The sequence below is a fragment of the Pygoscelis adeliae genome, unplaced genomic scaffold (assembly GCF_000699105.1).
Source record: "Pygoscelis adeliae isolate BGI_AS28 unplaced genomic scaffold, ASM69910v1 Scaffold120, whole genome shotgun sequence".
In the NCBI taxonomy this organism is placed as follows: domain Eukaryota; kingdom Metazoa; phylum Chordata; class Aves; order Sphenisciformes; family Spheniscidae; genus Pygoscelis; species Pygoscelis adeliae.
In genome coordinates, this window is record NW_008824032.1 from 6,954,588 (window position 1) to 6,978,902 (window position 24,315).

Here is a 24,315-nt window from a genome sequence, read left to right on the forward strand (position 1 = left end):
TCCCGCGGCCGGGGACAGACCTCGACCCAGCCCCGCCTCCCCCTCCGCGGACGGAGGAAACAAGGCTGTGAACGCCTTTGCTGCTTTTGCTGCTCCCCGGGGTTGGGGCAGGCATGGCTGGGGAAAGTTTCCCGCCCAGCACAGCAGCCACCGCACATGTCTAACCCTACGCAGGGTAGGGTTTCGCCCCAGGACCCGGCGTTTCGGGACTCTGCCCCCCACACGCACCCCCTAACCTACCCTGGGCTGCAGACAGAGGAGCTCGGCCGTTCGCACCGCTGCGAGACAGACTGAGCACCACGCCAGCCAGCGCTGCCCTACAGCTACGGTCTGAGCCCACAGGGATGTTGCCATTTCCCTCGCTTTCAATTTTTATTTTCATCTTCCTTCTCTCAAGCTGCTTAGAAAAAGCTTGAAGCCAGAAGAAGGAAAGGTGCTTCAGCGTCAGTGGGCACACCACGCTAAAGAACTGAATAGCAGCCTTTCGTGGAGGGAAAATACCGAGGGCCGAAATTTCTCTGGGAGAGCTAGAAACATATGGCAGAAGGCAGTCTGCCAAAGCTCGCAGCAAGCAAGAGAGATTTAGCAAAGAGGTATCAAGCATTTTCCTGTTTAGTTAGTTAATCTTAAAAATACTCATCCTTAGAGATGGTGACTTGTTTTACAAGGTCCCCATGACTAAGAAAAAAAAGCATATAAATATCCTGTGGCTGTGAAACCACTACCTGTTCTTTTCCTCCAAAACACTCTTCATCATTGATGGTCATTTTTAAAGTTGACACAAAAGCTGCGATTTCATCAAAGACAAGCCCTCCTCCGAAATTTGCAGATTCGTTAGCCAGCATTACAACTGCCCTCGCTCACTCACCACGGGATTTGAGAGCTTACTGTTCGTAAGCGAGACTCCCCCGGATACAGGGCTGGCAGGAGAGACGGATCGCCAGGCTACGGGAATGCAGAACCCAACTCACTTCTTCCAGAAACCTTTATTCCCTGCAGCTTTTCAGCCAAACAGTAAAGAGTCCGAAGGTGACAGTTACAATCCCTACCCACAAGTCCTCACACACGCATCTTTTCTTCCGACATCAGCCTTCCGTTCAAGATGTGGGTATTAACTCTCAGTCTTGCCGCTCTGTGTCCTGTTCAAGTGGTCAAAGCTTCTTTGGAGCATGGAAAGGGAGCTTTTTAGCTGTGAAGATACAACCATCATAACCCCCCCCCCCAATGACTTTAGTTAGTCTGCTGCATGGGTGAGTGGTATCAGGAAAATAACATCTCCCTCCTCCTTTTCTTTTAAAGATTTCATGCAATTTCCTCCTCCCTGTTTCTATAAACAGCTGCCTTTTACTGTGGTCTCCTAACAGCTTACACTTTATCATTACCAACAGTCCAGTACGATAAAGTCTTAACGCCTCGACAGACAACAGTGCGGAAGATAAGCTACCCCACTCGTTTTTAGTCACAGTTAATGTTCATAGCAAATACTCTAAGGAACATGACAGCAAAGCATGAGTTTTCTTTTAGTACCTGGCCCTTCCAGTGCATTTTGGTGCACAAAATGTGTTTAGATTATTGACAACCCTTGGAAAACACAAGGTAACAGGCACTAAGATGACTTCCAGACGGAAGTGTTATTTGGGATGAAAAAGGTCGTTGAATTCTCACTTTTTTTTTTTAACACTGTTCAAAAGGCAGTTTAACACTTAGAACTAGGATTTTATTTTATTTTTTTTTATTTTTTGGGTAGTAAGCAGAGAAACTGAGAAGGGCATAGAAACCGGGAAATTCATTTCTACAGTGAAATTTCCAGCACTCAATTTTTCAAGCTGTGATCAAAATGGTTAATAGATTAATAGCAATTTTGTGTGCAGAGACACCTCTGAACAAGGACTATAAAAAATGGCTTCTTTTTCTACCTACCCTCCTTTAGCGCGTGGGAGAACACAGAGCAAACTGGTGATGGATAGAGGTACATGTGAACTCCCCCACAGCTTTCCTAATCTAATAATTTCTCTGTCACGTTTTAAGATTTAATAAAAGAACTTAAAATCAGAACATTCATAGGTTATAAGTAAAAAACAAAGTACGAATTTACTGCCCTTCACTTACTGAGTTGAAAATTTCAGCCTAGGGGTTTACCAGTCCTGGACTTCAGGATCAGAGACACACAACAGCATTCAACAACCTCATTCTTCATATAGTGTTTGTACTATGTAAGAGCCTGGAAGTGTAAGTTACTGGGAAGAAGGAAGATTAACTCCATAGCTATGGAGCCTCTCAGAAACATAAGGTCTGTAGAATTTGTTTTTCACTGGAGATTAGGTAGCCCATTGATACCAAGGCTAAGTGAAGCTCTTGCCAATATCTAGAAGAGTAGTGGGGAGCAGAAGCCAGGATAAACCTTAACGAAGAAACCCCATGATGTGGTGGGCAAATACTTAACATTATGTTTTGAGTCTTCTTAGAAAAGAGGATCTGTTCTGAATTACTCCAGTGTTTGCTTTGTCATGACTCAGAACTGCATCAATGCACCTCACCAATAAAGGTACTTGACAGGTTTAAGAAAATTGACGTGAATATTTAATCTTAGTCCAAAATGGGGAAAAAAAAGCCACCAAAACATCAGAAACACGAGCACTGCCGTTGTACCAAATTCAAGCCTAGGGTGAAACAAGTAAAGGAGTCATGAAAACTTCCGTTAGGACCAGAAGAAATAAAAAAAAAAGCTATGATGGCAGAAGGGAAAAAACTTGAGTTGAGAAACAAAGAGTATCACCAGGAAAGACTGGCAGACCTACCTGCTCAAGCATTTCAATCGAGTCTCTTAAAACTCCCTTCACATGTTTAACCTGTTCCTTATCATATTGAGGGATCTCCTCTTTTGATACCATTTCTGGGGATATGCTGAAAGAGATTGAGATTACATCAGAAACATGAACCAAGCACCTCCATGCCTTTCTAAAAGCAACTGTGCTCTGCCACCATTGCTCTGCCGTTGCTAAAAGCACCCTTTTCCAAAAGCCACATAAAAAGCTGCCTGCAGTTGAATTTCAATCCCTGTTGCCTTGAAGATACTGCTTCAGACCTTTGTAGACAACAGCCACCAAGAACAAATGTGCTCGCATTACGTCTACGCTGTAAGTTCTCACACTTCAGAGGGCAAGATCCTTCTTATGAAGAAAGTTACTCTAATCAGTTCCGAGATGATCACCACGGGAGGTCACCACACCACTTCCATACTCAAGATCAGGTTATGGTTTTTAACTTGTTTGCTGATACCATATTCAAGAGAGGAAGCAACATCCGAGCCTCTTCCATGTGTCTGAATACAAAATGCACCTAACATGGAAGTTTGAGGGGGAGAGGAGACTTAGCAGGAGACTCACAGAAGGAGGCTAAAAAGCTAAATAAATCTTTAACATTACATTTGAGACCATGCTGGTTCACACAAGATGAAGTGAACACTTCGGTTCTGTGATCAGCACTACGATACTCACAGAAGATGAGTCACAGCAGGGTGATAAATGCAAGCTAAGGTTAACACTCCCCCAAAAAACAGCTTGTCAGAGGAGAAATTCATTACTGCAAGATGCAGTCAGACACGTCACTGGATATCAGCATAGACCACAGAAGAGGAGCAAGCCTCAGCAGCTTTTGAAAACTTACCACCAAGTTTCATTGTTCAAAAGCTATTTCTTTAGACCAGATTCTCACATAAGCTGAGGAAGAAAGAAAGCAAAGATTGTGAATTCAACTTACTTCAAAGAGCTTTCTTCCTGAAGCTGGACATGATAGAGGGACTGAGCTGCATGCTCTATCTTTGACAGTTTGAGAAACAGTGTTATATTCAGCAAGACCAAGAGCAGCAAACTGCAGAGAGAAGAAAAATCAAGTCGTGTAACAATTTTGGTTGCAATGCTACAGAAACAAGATCTGGGCTAAAAGACAGCTATGAAAAGAGAATCCTTCTGGGAGAAAAAGGGTGTGGGGCAGTGCTATACTGATAATAAAGATCTACCCAAACAATTCTTAGCAACCGCTAAGTTGCTATTACACAGCTTAAAGCTGTGTAATAGCAACCTATAGGAACAACAACAGTGTCTCCTCTTTGAACTTTTACAACTAGGAACGAGTAAATTCTAGAAATGTGTTTATAGGATCAGACATATGTAAACCTGCAAGGTAGACTAGTTTGGCAAGTCAGCATTTTCATTCCATGTGTCACTTCCTAAGTCAATCCATTCCCCTCCTATACCTGCATGCTCCTATATATACATTCAAGTTAGGTTAGGCTCTATCATGCTACATGCAATGTTAACATGCAAGTGAGGTTCAGGCAGATACAGATAAAGATCAAGATGAGTTTGAGTCAAGCCACGTTTTAATGCAAGTGAGTACTTACAAGACACTCATTACTACAATGATGGTGGTGGTCCTACTTACAGCATCTCTTTTCCTTCCTATAGGGCATGGAAGAGAAGGAGGTTAAAAAGTACTGAAGAACATTCCTAAAGGATGCCTGCAGATACATGTCAGTGCCCAGCATTTCACACAGAATAGCTCAACAGCTTCTGATGGAAAAAAATAACTGATCATGTGGGTGCACAAGATCATCTCCAATATTCACCAAGGCATTTCTGCAGTCACCTCAGACAAGTCAGCCGTACAGTCAGGCTCCTCCACTGGGAGCAGGATTCCCCCCCACCCCAGTATGCTGGGGAGAACACAGCTCTGGGGCATGTTCCCATTAAAACCAGACAGCCTGAGAAGGCTACAATCCATCCATTACTAACACTCATTCAGCACACAGACTGCTAGTCACACATGAGCAGAGACAGGCTGCAAAGTGGCTCTCTTCTGCTTGTTCTCCTGGCCACATTAGTCTTTCTGACAACCAGTGTCAAACCAGGCTCTCCTTTAACTTGTCCCACCCTCACCAGCTTGGTTTATATATTGGCCTGATGACAGCCTTTTGAAAGAGCATCTGCTAGTCATCAGACAACAGGGGCCAGACACTAGTGAGGGACAGGAAGTGTGCACGTCCTCTCCAAACTGAGCAGCAATCACCTACCACTGTGGTCAGGCTGATCTTTAAATATAATTTCCCTGATCTCCTAAAACACTTTCTTACATTCATATTTTCTGCCCTGGACAAGAGCATACACGAAAGCTGTCACATATACTGAGACAGACACACTCACCTGAAAAGGTGGAGCAGCAGTAGCAAAATTAAGTAACCAGGAAATAATCTCAGTTAGGTAAAGAGTCCATTATATATGCTGTTGATCCAAATGCTCTCTCAATACTATACTCAGTGTTGTGTCCCCCCTCCAGGAAAGAGCACTTGCTCCTACTTCAGTGTTTACAAGTCAGCTTGTGTCATGAAATCCACCGTTCTCTGGTACACGTTAGTGCACAGATGTTAGTCATCTCTGTAGGTATAGCTAATATTGTATATGCTAGTGGCCAAGTCTGTTGTGCCTAAGGGCAGTGGAACTGCAATAAATGCTTCAGTGACCCAGAAATTACAGAAGCAGACAGGAAATGGACTCCTTAACGTAAAAAAAAAAAAAAAGGAAACAAAACCAAGATGACAGTGCCAAGAGGTGAGTGACAAAGTTTAAATCAACTCAACTTGGGTGCGCAGTTATTTGAAGAAATAAAGCAAATTTTCAGCAACTTTACACAAGTCAGGTTAAATTTCTTTCTGATCCCATCTCATTTTCTATCCTATGCAGGTACAGTGCAGCATTTTAAGTTTTGGTTGGTCTTTGTTTGTTTGTTTTAAAAACAAGTGGTGAGATTAAGGTTTGATTTCGTGAGATACTCATCATAAAAGTGACTATACATACTCCAAGTCTATTTTATGCAAGCTTGAACACACTAAAGCATTTGCTATCACACCAATTAGGTAAAGACAATGAGATTAACATACACGCAAGTGTTACTCTTGCACTATTTTAAGAGTTAAGCTTTCTTCCACATACCTTTTTGAAAACACTTGATACAAAAATTCCTACCTATTATGCTGCCCTGGGACTCCACTCCCATGTCACCAGAGGAGTGTTGGGAAGAAAAAAAAAAGTGATTCTGCCAGACTCCGGTGTAAAGTGCGTCGTCTTCGTCTCAGGGCAACTAATTTTCCAGAGTCTTCTATGGACTGATTAATTGCATATTCCTCCATTAGGAGATCTGATTCTGCAGTGGAAAAAATGAGGTTACCGAACTTTCAAAAGGAAAGCTGAAAAGCCTAGCACTGAAGACTTAAATTGTGAGATATGGAGGGTGGCAGTGAGAGGAGTAAGTGCATCTTCTAGTAAATGAACTTAAAGCAGGTAATTGACATAAACTACACCTTGACCTATACTACCTGTCCTATTTGCTAGATGGCACTTAGTACACTTTTCAGCTATGATGTACATTCAGCCTGTGCAGGATTGTTTAACGATATGTTAGACAGCAGTTGGAGGAGCACTTCAAGACACTGTTAGACTGAGACTAGGAATTGTGTTAGACTGTGAGCCCGCAGCCGTGGCCGGCCAGGCTGTTAGCAGAGATAGCCAAGGAACCTGCCAAGTGCCACTGCTTCTCTTCTCATACCCACAATCGAGGAAATACTTAATTTCAACTGTGTGCGCCTATCTTTAACAGCTTTCCTGCTGCTCCTCATGTTTCCTTCAGAAAGCAATTACTGACAAGGTATACAAGAGCTCCTTGTTAGCATTAAGCTACCAGGCTTCTTTTACACCCTGGAATTGGTAGATATATTGATGACAGGAACTTCTGACTTGGAGATTTTTTTGGCATTGCCTTCTTTTCAAACCATTCTTTAAGAAATCAAGTTTGACAGACATGAAAACATACAGAGGAAAGGTAGCCTCCTTACTCTACCAAAAGAGAAAATGCCTCACCAAGTTGTTTGAAGTTTTCCTGTATTCCTCCCCAGGTATTCTTCTCAATTACAGACTTGACAAGGCCCCAGGGCTGTTTTTTATACTTTACTTCTGCAGAAACCCTAATAAACAGAATGCAATAGTGAAAGAATGCTCTCTAGGTAGCGCAGTGATAGCAGAAACCGCTTATCAGAAGCGGGCCTCAAGCTTATGTCCGTAATCTGAAGTAGCAACTGGAACTGCCTTGCCTTTCCACCTGGGCAGCACTTAACACTGAAGCAAGGCAAGAGACAGACAGTAGCAAAGACAACATATCTAGCTAACGCTTCAGGACATTCAAGTGTCCAAATTATAGGGAACATTTTTAAGTTTTTTTCCTTCAGACTCAGACTAGCAAAGAATTTCTCTCCTCTGAAGCATTCTCATTTTAACATACATTTAAAATAGGCTTCAGGCTTTCACATCATAAAGTCCCACTTTTTACTCCGTATGTGTACACATGATGTATTACATGGGCACCGCAATGACAGCAGGTGAAATTCATTATCACCACTCATGCACCAAGTACTCAGATCCTACCCTGAGCAGACAGAAATTAAAATCTGTCCTTCTGTGAGCACGACAGAGGGAAGCGACATTCCTGCCTTGCATTCCCCAGATCAAGCTAATCAGTAATGCATCCAGAATAGAAATGAATTGGAGTAGAACCCTTCAGAGGGCTGCTTCTAACAACTGAATGAATCCCAAAGCTCTTTATAAAGGACAAAACGATAGCCTGTGATTTTGATTTAAGTCAAGAACACTGACCATCCTAGAATACGCTTTAATGTTTTCAAATAATCATCCAAATCAATGTAAGCCCACTGTGTTTCTAGTCTAACAAAACAGCATCTTTCAAATAGAGTTTTTGAGCCATTTTAAACGCAGTATAATAAAGCCAGCTGTAACATCACCATGCACCTTCTGTTCTATACATGCATGCTCTGTGCACCATATTGAAACCTAGGTTTTTGCTCTTACCTTAGGGCTGACATGTGTCTCAGATAAAACAAATATAGCCCTCAAAGAGGAATAATGACTCACTCAAAAAAAAAATCATCCAGAACAGTTGTTCAAGGACCTTTCTTCCCTTCTCGTCCCAGTAGAGAGGGAGTCTTCAGCACTTCTATAGCCTGAGATAAGCCCGAATAAAATCCAGGCTTGCTTTCCTTTCCTGGGTACTGATGAAGTTTGAAATAAAAGGTCTTACTAAAGGCAGCACAAAAACTACCAAGGGTTACATAGTCAGAATGTCACACAAACGCACTGAATGTGGAACTTGATCATTTCAGGCATTTTCAACAAATGAGAGAGGAAAGGGAAGTGACTTTTAAAACTCCCCTATCTAGGCAGAGTTTAATAATGAAGCCTGATTCGCTTGAGTACCCTCCCTGCAAAGGTAGGTATGTTCCATCTTTCCTGCACCTTCCTGTGAAGCCATCCTCCTCTGCAGGCCCTTAACAAGGATATTTGGGAAACTTTGTAATAAGACAATATTTTATCCCACTCACACAGCTGCACTCAAAAACACAAGGCTGGTCAGAACCCAGTTCAGTCTTGGAGATGAATTCTGTACCTCGTAGAGTCAGCATAAGAGTTTGTTTCTCACTGAATTAATGAGATCCTAATACAGCATACATGTGACAAGGATAAACCAAGCTTATTTTTCAGAAGAGATCCTCAACTTCAAGAGAAGCTGACCTTCTCTATGCTGTTAGTAGACGTTTTGATAAGCACACTTCATCAACCCATAACATACGTGCTTTGGCTTCTCCCCTCCCACTGTGCACCACTCAGGCTCACCGTAATCGACACTTGTGACTGGATGCGCGGCTGATGCAGTATCTGTTCACAGTGTAGAAATAATCATGGTAGGGGACATCATGAGTCAGAACCTCAGCATCCACCTGATAAGACTGACCTTTCTGGCTCTGCTTATGCAGGATCTACCATAAAATAAAATAAAAATAAGAAGGTATATTCATGGTACCTTATTCCCCCCCCCCCCCCCCCACCTTTCAGCCTGAATTCCTTAGGCTAGTTCACTTGGAGTTGGTTGATCTAGAGTAGGGAGAAAGCCTGAACAACCACAATAGAAAACAGTTAAGAATGGGAAGTATAGATGGGGTGGGGAAAGAGAAGATGCCTCCCACTAGAGCCAACATAGGCAGCAGCAGTACTTCCCCACTGCCATTTCAAGTACCAGATGCAAGGCCGACCACCAACTCATGACCACAGCTCTTCTTTGAGACTGACCTATGAGACCTTTCCCAAAGCAGAATTACAGAATGGTTGAGATTGGAAGGCAGCTCTGGTGGTCATCTTGTCCAAGAACCTTGCTCAAGCAGGGCCATCTAAAGCTGGTTGCCCAGGACCACGTCCAGATGGCTTTCCAGTATCTCCAAGGAAGGAGACGCCACAACCTCTTTGGACAACCTGTTCCAGTGCTCTGTCACCCTCACATAAAAGAGTGTTTCCTGATGTTCAGAGGGAACCACCTGTGTTTCAGTTTGTGCCCATTGCCTCTGGTCCTGTCACTGGGCACCACTGAAAGGTGTGGCCTTTGGTGGTGAAGGCCTGGCTCGATCTTCTTTGCACCCTCCCTTCAGATACTTACATACACTGTAAGATCCCCCCTGAGCCTTCTCTTCTCCAGGCTAAACAGCCCCAGCTCTCAGCCGTTTCTCATTAGATGCTCCAGTCCCTTAATCATCTTAGTGGCCCTTCGCTGGACTCTTTCCATCTCTCTCCCATACTGGGGAGCCCAGAAGCAGACACTGAGAGCATTTAATTGCATCTTTGCACCCCCTAATTCATAAGAGATGTTAACACTTTTCCCCACAGACTTTGTGGGACAAGTTTACAGCCATCTGTAAGGGTAGAAAGCCTCTCGGATTTCATCCACATTTGCTCACAAATAGCGAGAGGGGCAGCAAGCTACCCTTAGAGATACTACGTTTAAACTGCAGATCCACATTCAGCTCACTGAAGTCTAATCCACGGTCAGATCTCTGACAGACTGTAGAGTTGACCTCTCCCTGGCTTTAAAGGGCACCAGACGCACACATGCACACAGTACCTGCTTTTCAGTTGCAGTTGTGAACTTCCCACAAAGTGGATTGTTAATCGTTACAGTGTATGTCAAAGTCCTCAACTGATTGCCACTGGAATCTCTATTCCAAGGGGTTGATACAGCATCTAGATGAGAAGTTACGCAAAATCTCACCTGCAGATTACCTAAAAGGCATTATCTCTGCCTTTTCATATCTTAACAGTTTAAGAACAGTGGTGGGGAGAGAGACTGAAAACTGATTCCAAATGGTTGTGTGTTTTGCAGGAAAAGGGAAAATTGTAGTTCACTGATGAACAAAGGTGAGGCACTAAGTAGCTGAACCTCAGTCTACTGAAAGAGACTTGAGGGTGGGGAGAAGAGTAAGCAATTAAATGAAAATATATCATTTCCCATCTGCTTAAAGTTGAATAGATTCACTTCGCATTATCAAAAGCTTTTGCCACTTTGCCTTCCAAGCTGACACTGAATAAATATTACGCTTTTTGACTTAATTTTCTGTTCTTATGCTCTCAGTGAATAAAATTTACTCATCCAGAAAATTAAAGCCTGTGAGTATCGTTTAGGAGGATGCAATAATTTTGCCTGTGTGCCAGCCATACACATTTCACTATTTCTGGGACACAATGTAATCAGAAATACCCCACAGAATGAATCAACTTTAATAGCCTACCCAAAATTCAGGCATTAAGGTGCAGTTTTGTGGTGCACTGAAATAAGGTTTCTACTCCGAAATGTGACTGATCTACAGAAACAAACAGGCTAACTTAAACTTCCACTATGAGAGAGGATATTTAAAAGCTTCAAAATTCTTTTAAAGCAAGGAGAAACTTAAAATTCAATTTAGCCCTATTTAACATTTCTCAGAGGTTGAAATTTTCAAGATAGTTTGCAACACAGAAGGAAAAAGAGCGTATTACCTACTATACTCCTGGAATTGAGAAACCTCTGCATGAAGTGAGAATTGGTGAAAAGGATTTCAAACATCTTGTCTGCAGTGATGTGGAAAACTCTGTTTATAAAAAGTCTCCCATAGAGATCATTCTCAGAGACACTCTCCTTCACTGCTAAGGAAAGGCAGAGAGATCAGGTTAAGAAAAGAGCAGTATTATGAAGAAACTTAATAATATTCTAAGCTTTATTACAGCTCAAATCCTTCCCAAGCTTGCATCAGCATTTGTTTCTCACTCTCAGAAACTCAGTAATGATAGCAGCACATGATTTGGTAGGTAGGTTGTCTTCAGGAGCAAAGTCCAGAGTTGATTTTCTAGCCCCCAACCCCCCTCCCATTTCCCTGTGCAAATATAAATTGATAAATCAACATCACAAGGTCCCATCCCTTTAGTTTTGCCTTTAGCATTCTACTAATCCTACAGGAAACATTGGGGAAGACAAAAAGTTAGCATAATCTTCATTAATATGTGTGTCTATTGTACAAAGGACACATGCATAGCAAGCAGGACAGTAAAACCATACTAGCTTTCTTCTTACTTGTGGCTAGTTTCAGAATTCTGCTTTTAACATCTGTAATGCTGGTAGTGTCCACAGTCTAAGAGACAGGTACAGACTCCCAAACAGTTCCTCAAACTGTTCTTCCCTCCAAACCTATTTATAAGAGGAATGCAAGAGGTACCCTTCTCCATGCAGTCCTGAAAAGTGCAACAAGATGCTTAATCACCGTCCCCTATTTCAAAACCACCACCAAGCGCCCCAGTGGCATTCTGTGGCTGCAACACTGATCTTTGCTATTTCTGCTTCTTGTTGGTTGCTGGCATGACTCAGCTTTGTGCTTATCTCAGCTACTCTTGCAAGAGATAAGGGATAGAATTATAATCCTGGAGGGCAAGCAGTTTCCTGTGCCAACCCCAATTCAATCTGCTTATGCTTTAGAAACAAATCCATCCTAAGCTATAATTACCAGAAAACCAAACAAAAAAACCCACCCCCACACATCACTAAAACGAAACAAAAAGTCTGAAAGCAAATCTTGTGGAAGCAAGACAGAAGTCACGATGCCTAACCTTTCAACTGATACAAATGAATGTTCAGAGCTAGCAAAGGTCAGTGCCAGCCACCAATGCAAAGGTAGCTTGAATATCAAGCTATAGTTCACAAACTGCCTATAGGCTAAGGTTACAGCACTTAAAACAGTACTGCTTGGTAGTAGTCAGTATTGATAAATGCAAATGCAGCAACTAAACACTACAACAGTCCCCAATGAAATCCAATTCTGACCCTGAGCAGACTTCCACTCTAGTGCTGCTTCTAGCCTGCTAAAACTCCCTATTATACACCTGCCTCCAAAAAAATTCTTTGACCTAATCAGGCTTCAATGTATGACCCCAAAAGTGAAGCATGAGTGCCGTATTTTTGTGATGCACAGGAGATGGACTTCCTTGCTACGTCGTGTTCTGCTTATGCAGTTGTAAGTCTATACAATTGTGAGGTGGGACAGAAAGCAAGCACGCATTTTAAGAGGTGTATTTAACCAGCCAATATGCAGTCATTACATGCTAGAATACAAATTCTACTGTGCTGAAACATTCTGTGGGAAGCCAGAAATTCAGCCTGGGTTTTGAGCTTACGTTCACTGTATTTCCTCTCAAGAGCTGAGCCCAATTCCAGCAAAATGCAGTCTGAGTGAACTGTAAGTTTGACCTCAGCTAACAAGACCGCAACAACATTACAGACCTCTCCTTTCCGAGTGCACTCCCCACTTCCCCTCTTTCGTTCAGAGACAGGAAGCTTCAGATATTGATGTTGACATCCCCTTTGCCTACTGCGCATCAGCTAACACGCATGGAGTCAGATACCAGGTAATTCAAACCTAGTTACTCTGGTTGAGTCTTAGCTGGACCTTGACATACCCAAGGAATCTGTTACCACTTAAAAAAAAATACAAAGGCCCAGATACATGATCAAGTCACCATGCATCAGATAAGCTTTGACAGCTATTTGTTTATGTCTTAGCAAATACAAGATAATACAAGTTACCTTTGCCCCAGTGAGGCTTAGCTAAACAACACAACTTTATGTTCACCTGAAACGCCCAAGGACAGCTACTGTGTTTCTGCCAATGTGAGGTAATTTGGTAAGCCACAGCAACTTATGATATGCACAAAGCCCATGCATTATTACCTTAAGGTACAGACCTTGCTACTGAGATATTTTACTCTTCAAGCATGAAGTCTGTCCTCCTTGTACTGAGTCTTAAGCAAGAGCATCCATAGGTCTATACAAAATTTCCCGTTAGTTGATTTACCTACACTATTTCTATCTAGTCATGTCTCTAATAAGGAATAGCCAATGAAGTGCCAAGTGCATGAAAGTATCTATTGAGATACATGAAAAATATGTTTTTACTTACAATCCCTCAGCTCTTGGAACAAACAAACAAAATTTTTTTAAAAAGGGTGTTATCACATAAAGCAGTATTTTCAGAAAATCCAAGCTGAAACTGGGTTGATATATCAGGCCCATCAGCCACTTCAAATGCTAGGATTCAAACAGCTGTCTTCCAGAAAGCCTGGAAATCTTTCAGACAATAGGTCTGGAAGGTGCATGTATGAATGCTGCTGTGAGTTCCACATATGGGAAGCAAGTTGCTGCATACACCAAGAGCTTGACAAGCTTCAAGTCACTTCCATTTGGGCTTCTCAGAATTTATCTGTAGAAATCCTAGATGAAGCAGTGAGCAGGAACAGTAGCATAGCAAAAAATAAGTATACAGTATACACGCTTGCAATTTGAACAGAATAGAAAGTTTTAACTACTCGTCTCTGCTACAAATGAATGTGCACGTTTGTCTACTGTTTTCTGTTTGTTTTAACTCACCCTGGTAAGCCTACCTGCCTTTTATTTATCTCAATACTGAGAGCAACATCAAGCATTTTACCTAGGACTGGCTTAGAAACGCTGTTTATGAACAAAGTGTTTTGTGCACGTATCTAGATATCAATCTAACTCCTTAACTTTTAATGCTGTTCTAACCCCTCAGCAGTATGCAACTATCAACCACTAACTCTCTTAGCCTGAATACATTTATAGATGAATTGGAGCTACTGTCTGATAAGAGAAGATGAGATTATTCTGACTTTAGGTTAGGATCCCTAGGGACCCAAAAATCCAGAAGCAAAACACATTACCCAGAGTGTCCTGGTTCAGCATGAAGACAGCAAGTCTGTTCCCTCCCCCACTGTTGCCTTGCACTTCATAAGGTCATTTTCATCACTGCAAGGCAAGCTGTGAAATAATGCTTGAAAGAATACTATTATGCAGCAGCGATTGCAGAGGTTTCAAAACATCTACAGTGCAAGAAGAGAGACGGAAAACTGGAGGGGGAGAAAAGGCGCAGGAAAAAAAATTGTTCTTAAAATTCCCATTAACAACCAACAGCTTGAAGCTAAACACACACCACAAGCAAATTAAGAAAGCTGAACCGGTAAGAGCAGAGGCTATCAAACAAATGAATAAGATGGCTGATTCTTCCACTCCACGGAGCTGGGGAAGGATCAGGAGGAAAAAAAAAAATGTATATATGCAAATCTTGGCACTGCTGAGGATTTCTATGCCACTGCGGATGGGGAAAAATTGCACACCACACGAAGAATACGCAGATAGGAGCCTTTAGCCAGATACACCTGAAATCAAGTCAATAAAACCAATTCCTAGAGTGAACATGTTCCAGACACCATCTATTTAAAGACTGCATCAGCAATATTAACCATTACCAAAGAGCTCTCCTATACTTTAAAAAATTTAAGTACAAAATTAACTTGGGGAGATACTGAGTAAGTAGTGTGACAATGCTAGCTTTTTCCAGTTTGCAAGATAAAGAACCCTTATGCCTTTTGCCTTTAGGTAACTCAAATATGTATCCTCCAAACCCCAAAGCAACAAATAATTGGTAGTTATATATTCAACAAAATACATGCTTTCGGTATTTTGACTAAAATGCCAACAAGATAACAGGGCTACTCTTCCTTACATACATTGTATATCCAAAATTTCTTAACCTGGGGAAAAAAAAAAAAACGAAAACAGGGCTGAACTAATTTCAGCCAACCTGTATTTCAAACATTTTCTGCCCCATATATTCCTATCTGCAAGAAAAGTCAAGCCACCACTGTACCCATCTACAGCACTACAGTGCAAGCAGTTATGCTCTCCTGCAGACCACGCATTTAAGGTGGTTATTAGTACAAATAGAAACAATACAGTAAGTCTGCCAAGTTATGCAAGATCAGGAATTTATGATGTCCCCATATACAGCAAAGCTTTCTAACAGAAAAGACTGTTTTCCAATTTCCTGCTTCCCCCTTCTTTCTTTGAAGTATTTTATGCTGCCGAACATTGTCATTGCATATAGAAACCCTACATACAAAAGAGTTGTTTGAGGAAATTCAGAGTCTCCTGACTCTATTCTGTAAATATATATTCTGTGCTTGAACTAAAATTTGTTTTCTGAAATTTAGAATCCAAGACCACAGAGATTAATTTTTAGCTTAGCCAAAAATTTGTCATGGCTCAAGATTTATACTCCCATTTATGAAACCGAACAAAAGCACCAAGATGCAGGTCAATAGGCCAGTGGTGCAGTGAGACACACACACACACAGCCCCATCCCCCAGTAAGCGATGTGAGAATTGCTTAGGGCAAGGGAGCTATTGTTGCCGAGGCTGTGGCATTCCAGCTTTGGGTGTCAGGTGGACCCGGAGTTGGAGAACAGCAGTCTTGAGCTTGCCCCTCACCTTATTTGCCAGGACACCTCCATGGGCAGCCTGAGTATGAGCCAGAGGACACAAGAGTTATTAATTGCATGGGTAAACCTTTGCCATGTGGGAAAGCTAGTTTCGTTTGCATGAAGGCATTCACCTTGTAAGGGTATGGGGCAACTGCAACAGGAAACAGAAACAGAAGAAAAAGAAAATTCTAAGCATGAAGAAGGGAATCTGAGAAAAAAAGATTAATGTTGTGGGACTAGAAAATCCTGCTCTGAATCAAAAGAGACTAGTCTTGGGGAATGGAGGAGAAATAAGAAAAGCAGCATGAAGTCAGTTCTCTTTTAAAGAGACAACTCCAGTTTAATATGCTCTATTTACCCAACATCACCAATGCAGGGATGACAGGGAGTATTTTACTGCTATCATTTAGGCAAACAGCAGCATGAAAGACAACAGGACTATTTTTGACCAGTTTCACTGGAGACCTTTGCCATAAAAAAATAAAGTCTTTCTGCTGCTCTAAAAGATACACCTGTGATGGAGTAAACAATTTGTGAAGGTTGTTAAATGTGTAGAGTATGGCATAAGCAGCAGCCTGTTCAAGTAGGTATATTCACAAAAATGTTACAACCTGACACGCGTCAAGTTGAATATGAACTCGAGCAAACACAGAAGCAGCGTAGGTGAGCAAAAGGAAAGTTATTTGAATATAAAGTATATCCTCAGGCAACAATCACAACTTGCAGACGGCCAATTCGATCCATGACTTTGAAAGCCTTCCTGGACACCTCAGTGATCCCAACATAATGATACCTGCAAGCAACTTCAGTTGCCAACTCTGTTTGAAAGGATGAGATGCAAAGTTTCTCAGCCAGATTAAGAACTAGCCTCAATTAACTGAACTGTTCTATTCCCGCCAACAGATGATGAAAGTAAGTGCTCTCTTCACATATGAAAGAAATATTCAGCTGCTACTGAGCACACTGTTACTGTTGAGCTTTTCTGTCCTTCATTTGCACACACAACTTTGGAACCAACCCAGGTTGTGCACACCTTGTTTTAAAGGCATTTACAGAGTCCAAGATTGGGATATTTAACAGAACATCCACCACAACTTCAATGAGCTGTTTGAACAACTACGGCCCTTTGGCACAGAAAAGTTCCCCGCAGTAAGTGAAAAGCTCACCTTAGAGAGTGAGAACTTGTCAGGGGCTACTGCGGGACCACAGAACAAGCACCCACAGACCTCAGCACAAGTCCCATTGTCATCCAGCCTGGGTAGAAGGCATGTTCTGGCCTTACTCTCTCCCCAGGACATAGCAAAAATGGTCACATCAAAACCCATATGAGACATACAGCTATGCTTTTCTCTCGTACTGTGAGAAAAGGAAAGGAAGCATGTAGCAGCCAAGTTACAATCTCTACACTACTGTGGTATCCAAGTTTTTTCTCATCTTGTACTGGGTAATGAGGTATGAGTTATGAGGATGGTATATTAGGATCCATTAAGATACTAACTCTGTTGGCACACAAAGTGTAAGCTGCTCCAAGATACATGTTAAGGTTTTTCATCTTCAGATCAAATTCAGAATATGCACAATACACTCCTGAAAGCTGGGAAGTTGTCTTGCCTGGACTTTCAGTGAGTTCCTCACTTTACTCCATCTATAACATTGAAGCCCATATGCCTTAAGAAAGTAGAAGTGTAAAAGCGGGGTGGGAAGGGTGGGGGAATCTTTTAGAAACCGAAGAACAGTCTGCAATGTTTCCCCTCAGTTCCCAGGAAGTGAAAACAAAGGAAAGAAAAATATTTGAAATACCTGTGAGAGCATGGAAAGTGAAAAACACCACCACATTGTCAAGAATTTTTTTTTTTCTTTAGTTTAAGCTGTTAGCAGCTTTTTACCCACCAAAGGAGAAAAAGCAAAACCACAATTTGTTTTCATTCAAAACACCCCCAACAACTTTTTTTTTCTCCCCAGAAACTAAGTAAGATACAAACATGTTTTTGCTGCAATTCTGTGAAACAAATGAGCAAAAAAGTTTCATAAGATCAGAAAGCTCTCTAACTTGTTCCACAAGTGAGATGGAACACCAGAGTCAGTTTGTCTTACAGATCCCAGTTGTTAAGAGATTTACCTTCTTCACTATCTGAGGCACTGCTCCTCTCTGGAAGATTTTCATTCTCATTCAGGTCCAAGGACTTTTCTAAAGACCTGCGCCTGACTAGCTTAACAGGTTTTCTTTCTGAATACAGAAGAGGGCTCTTTATTTGCTTCTCACTTGGGGACTCTTCCAACTGAAACAATTAAGAGAAAAAAAAAAAAGTGCATCAGTAACCACAGACCATTTAAAAAAGAAAGTTACTTTCAAAGAAGAAAGCCATATAAAAGGAAGCCACAAGTTCCATCTGCTCAATTACCACACAGTCAAGCACAAATTTCTCCTTTGTTCCCCTACCCCAGCAAACCTTCCTTCCTCTTTATTTCAAACTTTCACTTTACCCTGGTAACAGGGGACAGACTTACTCATCTGTACTGTCATACCTAGAGCTGCCTTAAAAGGGACAGTTTACTACCCATCCAGGCCCCTTGCACCCACCTGCATGGTTTGGTCCCCTTCCCTGCATCAATGCTAGCATTTATATATTCGTTAACTTAACTCAGATTATTTACTTTTTATTGATCAGGTTAGTTTTTTTCCTGCCAGTTTAGCAAGGGGTCCAGCAATCCCGAGGGGAAGCACAATGAAATAGGCAGGACCTCCCTTTTTCAGCAAGATTAGATCATCCCAATTATGTATTTGAAAGGTGTTCTTATTTTGTAGGGCTCCATTACCCTTTGACAAAAAAAAGTTTTAAAACACTGTCTAGAGCTATCCTATCTATAAAATGTTACTTCTCGGGAACAAAGCAATGGAGTATCATTTGCCATCTCCAATACATAAGCAGGACATCCCCCAAAACATCAGTCACCGAATCAATGATGTAGCTCTTAACCCTACACTATAATAACTGGCAGCTAAGCTTATGTGCCATTGCACACTTCAAGAAGTAATTTCTAGTGAAACTGTATGCCCGAGGTTTGTACATCTCAAAATGCCACCCAAAAAGCTTGGCTACTAGCTACAAATCATAGTTTTCATTCTAAACCTTTCCTCAAAGCTCCCACTGCCTCCAGTGGAACAGCTGGGATCAATAGCAGCACAGCCCCCCCATATGCAGTAGTACATGGATCATAATAAATAAGATCAGGTCTCCTCAACTGAGTAGTTCCGATTCATCTGCAATACTATCATCCCTAAAGATTATTCAGCACTGACTCAAAAAAGTGAGAACATCCGCTACTTGAATAGTCATCATGTACTTCCTGTACTTCTTGGCTTTTTTCAAAATAAAGACCATCTACTTTTTCGTGCAACTGAGGGCCATGAGTAGAAGGTGGGTGGCTGGAAAAGAGAGACATGAATTTGACTGCAGTACAAGCAGGCAAAAATACTCCCTCAAGGTCAAAAAAAGGAACACTGCGTCAGAAAAGCAGATCAATTAACAAATGCTCCTATTGAAAGGAGCTACCATTCCTGAAGTTATACTCAGTCACGCAACAGGAACTAGGACAGAACGAACATTTCAGTATCAAAAATATTCTACCAATACAGATGGAAGACAGAAAATATAGTTGTGGTTAAACAGTCTATAAATTGACACAGATCCAGCACAAATCCAAGGAACACTCATAGCATTTTGATGAAGATTAGGGATCTGGTGAACAGGTGGAGCTCCCACCGGCAGCATAAGAGCAGCCCCACTATGCCATGCGTAGAGCGGTAAAGTCAGGCTCAAGTCAGAAGACAAGAGCAACAGCTCCTACAAAAAAAGTCTTTTGTGATGTCAGGGAAGAGGAAATTCGTGTGAGGCTTTTGGAATAACTAATCAACTCAAACACAGTTTTCCTCTATTTTTTTTAATTTTTTTTCCCTAAAGAACAATGATTTTAAGATCTGTCAGCTGGAATGAAAGATGTATAATTTCTTCTTTATGCACATTTTTCTCCTGAGCTAGTCCAGTACTGCTAAGCTCTGTGCCAAGGCTTTTCAGTTTAACCTGCGAACAACAGACTCCGGGACTGGAAGGCTCTAAGGTCTCCCTACGAGGGGTGGAGGGAAGAAGATGGCTGATTCAGACAGGCAGTAAGGTGGTTCCCACATTGTGAATACACGTGCCATGACTGGTGTTACACACACTTTCTTTAATCAACTACAGACAGCTATCGACAATATTTTTTCTAAGGCAGGCCAAGCACTATAGCAAACACCTCCATCATTTCAGATGTTCCTCTGAAGAGAGCTTTGGAACTTACTTTGCTTATCAGAGCAGGAAAGAAGGGGTTAAGTCTGTTTCTCTCCAGTCTTTGGAAGGTGATTTTGTGTCATTGGTGCCACGGTTTTTGATAAATAAGTTCTAAGCACTACTGCCTCTTCCTATTGCCCCTGTACTTCTACAACATATGCTGTAATCCTGGGGTTGTGGAGAGTGTATCGACATTCTTGAGAAGTGCCAAGTGACACGTATAGCTGAACACAATCATTATGTACTTTAGTTACACTGAAACAGTAAGCTAAACAGTTTAGTTACACATTTATCAAGACTGCACTTCTATACTCTAATTAAAGGACTTTTAAAAAGCAGTTTATTCAAGGGAGAATCCTAGCGTTTTTCCTTGTGTACAAACCAAATCCCTAGGCATTACTGCTTACCAACATGCCCAATTAGATTTAGCACCTGCAAGAGATCTCTGGGTGTGGCACCCAGTAGGTACTCCAGCAGCATCCACAGGCCTCCCTTACAGCTCTACAAAAAATCTTGTTTTATACTGCTAGGATTTCCATGAGGGATACCCATCATCCAATTAGCTAAGCTTTTAACATCTGACAAATACCAGTATTGCTTGCTGAGTATGAGTCTCTAGCCGTTAACTTGGATTTCGGCAAAACTACTTAAAGCCTGCTTAACGTCCAGATCAGTTTTAGCAAGTGACAAAAGCCAGAAGACTTATATGGTAGTAAAAACTATTACAAGCACCTCCTTTCTTCCCTCCCCAAATTTTCCAAAGCAGAAACAGCAATTAGGTACCCAACCCTAGTGAAGTTTATAAGAAACGCTTTAGTGCTTTATTTGCTTTTCCAAGATCTTTCCCTTGGAGTATCTATTAATCAAGAGAAAAGGTCTGTAACCTTTCAGGACTACGACGACACAGGGGAGTCCCAGCAACTGTGTTAGACACTGTGCACACCTCAGATACTGCTACTAATGTGCTTGCCCTCCCAACCAGCCAAATAACATTCACAAATTCATGCAACATCGTGAGTGAAGCACCCATGCTTGTTCACTTGTATTAACGCAAGGCATTAAGGGAAAACTCATCTTTATTTTATCAAGTGTGGGGTTTTTCCCCCCCCTTCCTTCTGAAACATTTCCACAAATCTAAATGAAAAAAAAAGGTTTCATATACTCACAGCAGCAGACTAACTGACCTTTGAAGGCAAGGATAACACAGCATAACTACCCGCTAATAAACCTCATGTATAGGAGAGAGAAGTGTAAGAGGAGATATTTTTTAAGTGACAAATAGCACAAGCAAGAAAGCATTGGAAGTGAACAAAGGCATTACTTTCATAAAGGCACTTGCATAAAAATGCACATCGTCCCTAGGAAGGTGAATAGAACATGGTTAATTTTGTTTTTACAGGTGGGAAGACCAAGGCGTACGCCTCAGCATTCTAGCCAGGTTATGCAGTGAGTCAGTGACAGGACATTGCTGAAACTCACACCAACAATATTCTCTTATACAGAAGTTTGTTCATTTCCAAATTAAAGAGATATCTTGAAACCTGAAGATATTCATATTAAATTTCTGATGTGAAAGCCTTCTAGGCTATCATGAATTCTCACAGGCTTCTTTAGAAATTACAATCCGCATGCAGTACAGACATATGCTTACAGATACACAAGTTAAGCATATACGCTCATCAGTTACAAATAGTAAGAAGGGCTGTGTCAGCACTTACTCCTGGCAACACGTGGCTATTGAGTGACTCCCCTTCTGTTTGAAGTGTGGGTTCCCGAACTAAACCAATCATTTTAGGTAGTTTTTCATCCCTTTCTCCAGGATCATCACAAATGCTGGACCTGTCCAAAGCAAAAAGGAAGATATCTTTGGAGATAATAAGTGCTGAAAAATCTGAGAAAGCTTCTCATGTGTGATCTTTGCATTCAAACCATGGCTGTTCAGCTAATATTTAGAACTACCACATCCAGCTCATTAATCTCTCAGGCCATTTTCCTTACCCTAGCCACCTCTCAGAAGATTCAGCTTCTGACCACAATGTTAGTAAAACCAAGCACTGGTGAATCAGAAGGAAAGTGAGTGCTGTGGTAAAAGAGGAAACAGATAGCTTAGAACAAATTTGGAAAGAAAGTGTTTAAGAAAGTTTGGAGACAAGAATTTTTTTCCTGCATCCCTTATTCCAGAGCTGCAGAGTAATGCATTTTTTACAGGGAAAAAAACAAAACAAACCAGGAATATTTAATAGGACATCTGTTGAAGCTTGCAGTGAGCTTAAGGTTTGTTTATTTTTTTTCTAACAAACATACTCAGATAACACAGGATTGAAAAGAGACATAAATTACTTGTTCAGTTTTGTAGAGTCATACTTATTTACTTATAGATACAAAAATTAAAGCCCTGTTATTAGATTGACACTAGCAGTTCATGAGTTAGTTCACATTTGATCCAAAAAATCAAGGCAACCGTTTAAAAAAAAATAAATCCATAGTTAGATTATTCCAGCTTCCTAATTCAAGCTGAGGACAATATTAAAAAAAAGCTAAGACCTCAGACATCAGGAGAACAAAGCAAAACAAGTGTTTCAGTCTCTGTAGAGGAGAGGAAAAAGTGTCTGAACATCATGTATAGCTCCATTCCATTCAGCCCTTCCATATTGTTGAAGGGCATACAGATCCTAACTGGATACCACCATGAGAAAACATTGCTATTTAAGCTATCCTGCTGATATCCCCAAGCAGATCCAGGGAGAACAAGGTCTTCCTATCTTCCTCCTCTAAGCGGCCTCAGCTGTGCTCCTACTATTTCAGACAATGAACACAATTAAGTTTTTATGCATGTCAGTTTATGCAGTTCCGTTCTTTGAGCCTTTTACTATAGGCTCAACCTTTCTGGTAAGGCTACAGCAGAACTTTGGAAAAAGAATTTCTAAGAAAGAGGACTCTGCTTCTCCCTGAGTATTTCAATAAGCTTTATAGACTCCCCTTACCGAGGCTGCCCGTTGTCCTCAGACGATGAGTGGAAGCTCTCCATTTCCTCACTGTTCAGGCCCAGTTCAGAGCCATAGCTCTGGTGCACCAGCTGCCAGAATTCCTGCTTGGTCAGCCTCTGAAAGAAAGCGAGCTAGTCAAGAACTACGGTACGGGACAGTAAGGCACAGGAGGCAAAACAGTAAGAAGTTTGAATTACGCCACAGTCTTTAACCTCAATTCTGACAAGGACTGAAAGCATTTAGGCATCACATTTCAAGATTGGATTTCAGCATTTTGGGGAACTGTACTCCCGTCTACTCCATATTCCCAACCCATCACTGTTCAAACAATAACATCAGACACGAGAAAAATTGTTATTTCAAGAAAACACACACTTGTAGCCACTACTTGCTTCTTCACGTGTCACCAATGTTTTCACAGATATCTTCAAGGTAGCTCCCTCTTGAATTTCACTCGATAAGGCAGAAGACCAGTAACTAGTAGACAGCCAGGGACTCCCTCTTTGATCTTGGACAAACTGCTTAACAGATACATGCCTGTTTCCTCAGGATGCTCAGAGCGCTTTACAAGTGGTGAGAGGCGAGCATTTCGGTCACTACAGACAGCGGTGTCTAGGCCAGCCAACTGTCCACTTTGCCAAGGTGGGTCAGGAGGTCCTCCTTTTGGAAGGACACCAGAACTCCCTTTACATAAAATAGTTGCTTATTCTCAGTAACGGTGTTACCTTGACTCATCACTAGCTACTCTTCTCTTTCTCTATAATCTCTCTGCCCTGCTCCATGAATTCTCACAGGTACTGGGATATATTTAAGCTCTCTCAGATCATCAGGACAGTCAGGACGTGAAAGTAGTATGACAAACTCATACTGGCAATGTAAGCAACTAGTTTCAAAGTCCACTTCAGCTGTAAAGGGCTCAAAAAAAAAAAAAAGAAAAAGAAAAAAGAGAAGAGAAAGGAAATAAGGTTCTGGGATTTAACAGAGCTCAGAGAGCAATACTAGTGATCTTTTTTTTTTTTAAAAAAGAGATACCACACTGGAAAATGTGCCTCAGCCACAATCCATATTGATCAAGGGAACAGAACTGTGCTAATGAGGCAGTAACACGAGTACTGCTTACTATTTGCATGAAATGATCACATTAAATACCCGTGCATTATTTAAAGGGCTTTTAAATGATCCTCTCTACCTCCTCCCTCCACCTGTAGAGCGTTATCCCACCCACAATTTTAGACAGACATAAAAAAGCTGGCC

The 24,315-nt window shown here is 41.5% G+C and overlaps 2 protein-coding genes across 2 annotated transcripts in view; both read right to left on the reverse strand.

Moving 5' to 3' along the window:
* ZDHHC23 (zinc finger, DHHC-type containing 23) overlaps positions 1 to 754 on the reverse strand; it is a 4,641-nt gene extending 3,887 nt beyond the window's left edge. Inside the window, exon 1 of the mRNA XM_009330473.1 lies at positions 726 to 754. Coding sequence (XP_009328748.1) covers positions 726 to 754 — 29 coding nt within the window. The remainder of the gene's footprint in view (positions 1 to 725) is intronic.
* Positions 755 to 969: 215 nt separating this feature from the next.
* The window catches only part of GRAMD1C (GRAM domain containing 1C), a 53,480-nt gene continuing 30,134 nt past the window's right edge, over positions 970 to 24,315 (reverse strand). Inside the window, 13 exon segments of the mRNA XM_009329539.1 lie at positions 970 to 1,189; positions 2,799 to 2,904; positions 3,760 to 3,870; positions 4,403 to 4,460; positions 6,021 to 6,082; positions 6,084 to 6,198; positions 6,912 to 7,015; positions 8,736 to 8,878; positions 10,012 to 10,130; positions 10,923 to 11,069; positions 17,866 to 18,025; positions 21,793 to 21,913; positions 23,059 to 23,177. Coding sequence (XP_009327814.1) covers positions 1,112 to 1,189; positions 2,799 to 2,904; positions 3,760 to 3,870; positions 4,403 to 4,460; positions 6,021 to 6,082; positions 6,084 to 6,198; positions 6,912 to 7,015; positions 8,736 to 8,878; positions 10,012 to 10,130; positions 10,923 to 11,069; positions 17,866 to 18,025; positions 21,793 to 21,913; positions 23,059 to 23,177 — 1,443 coding nt within the window. The 3' untranslated portion in view covers positions 970 to 1,111.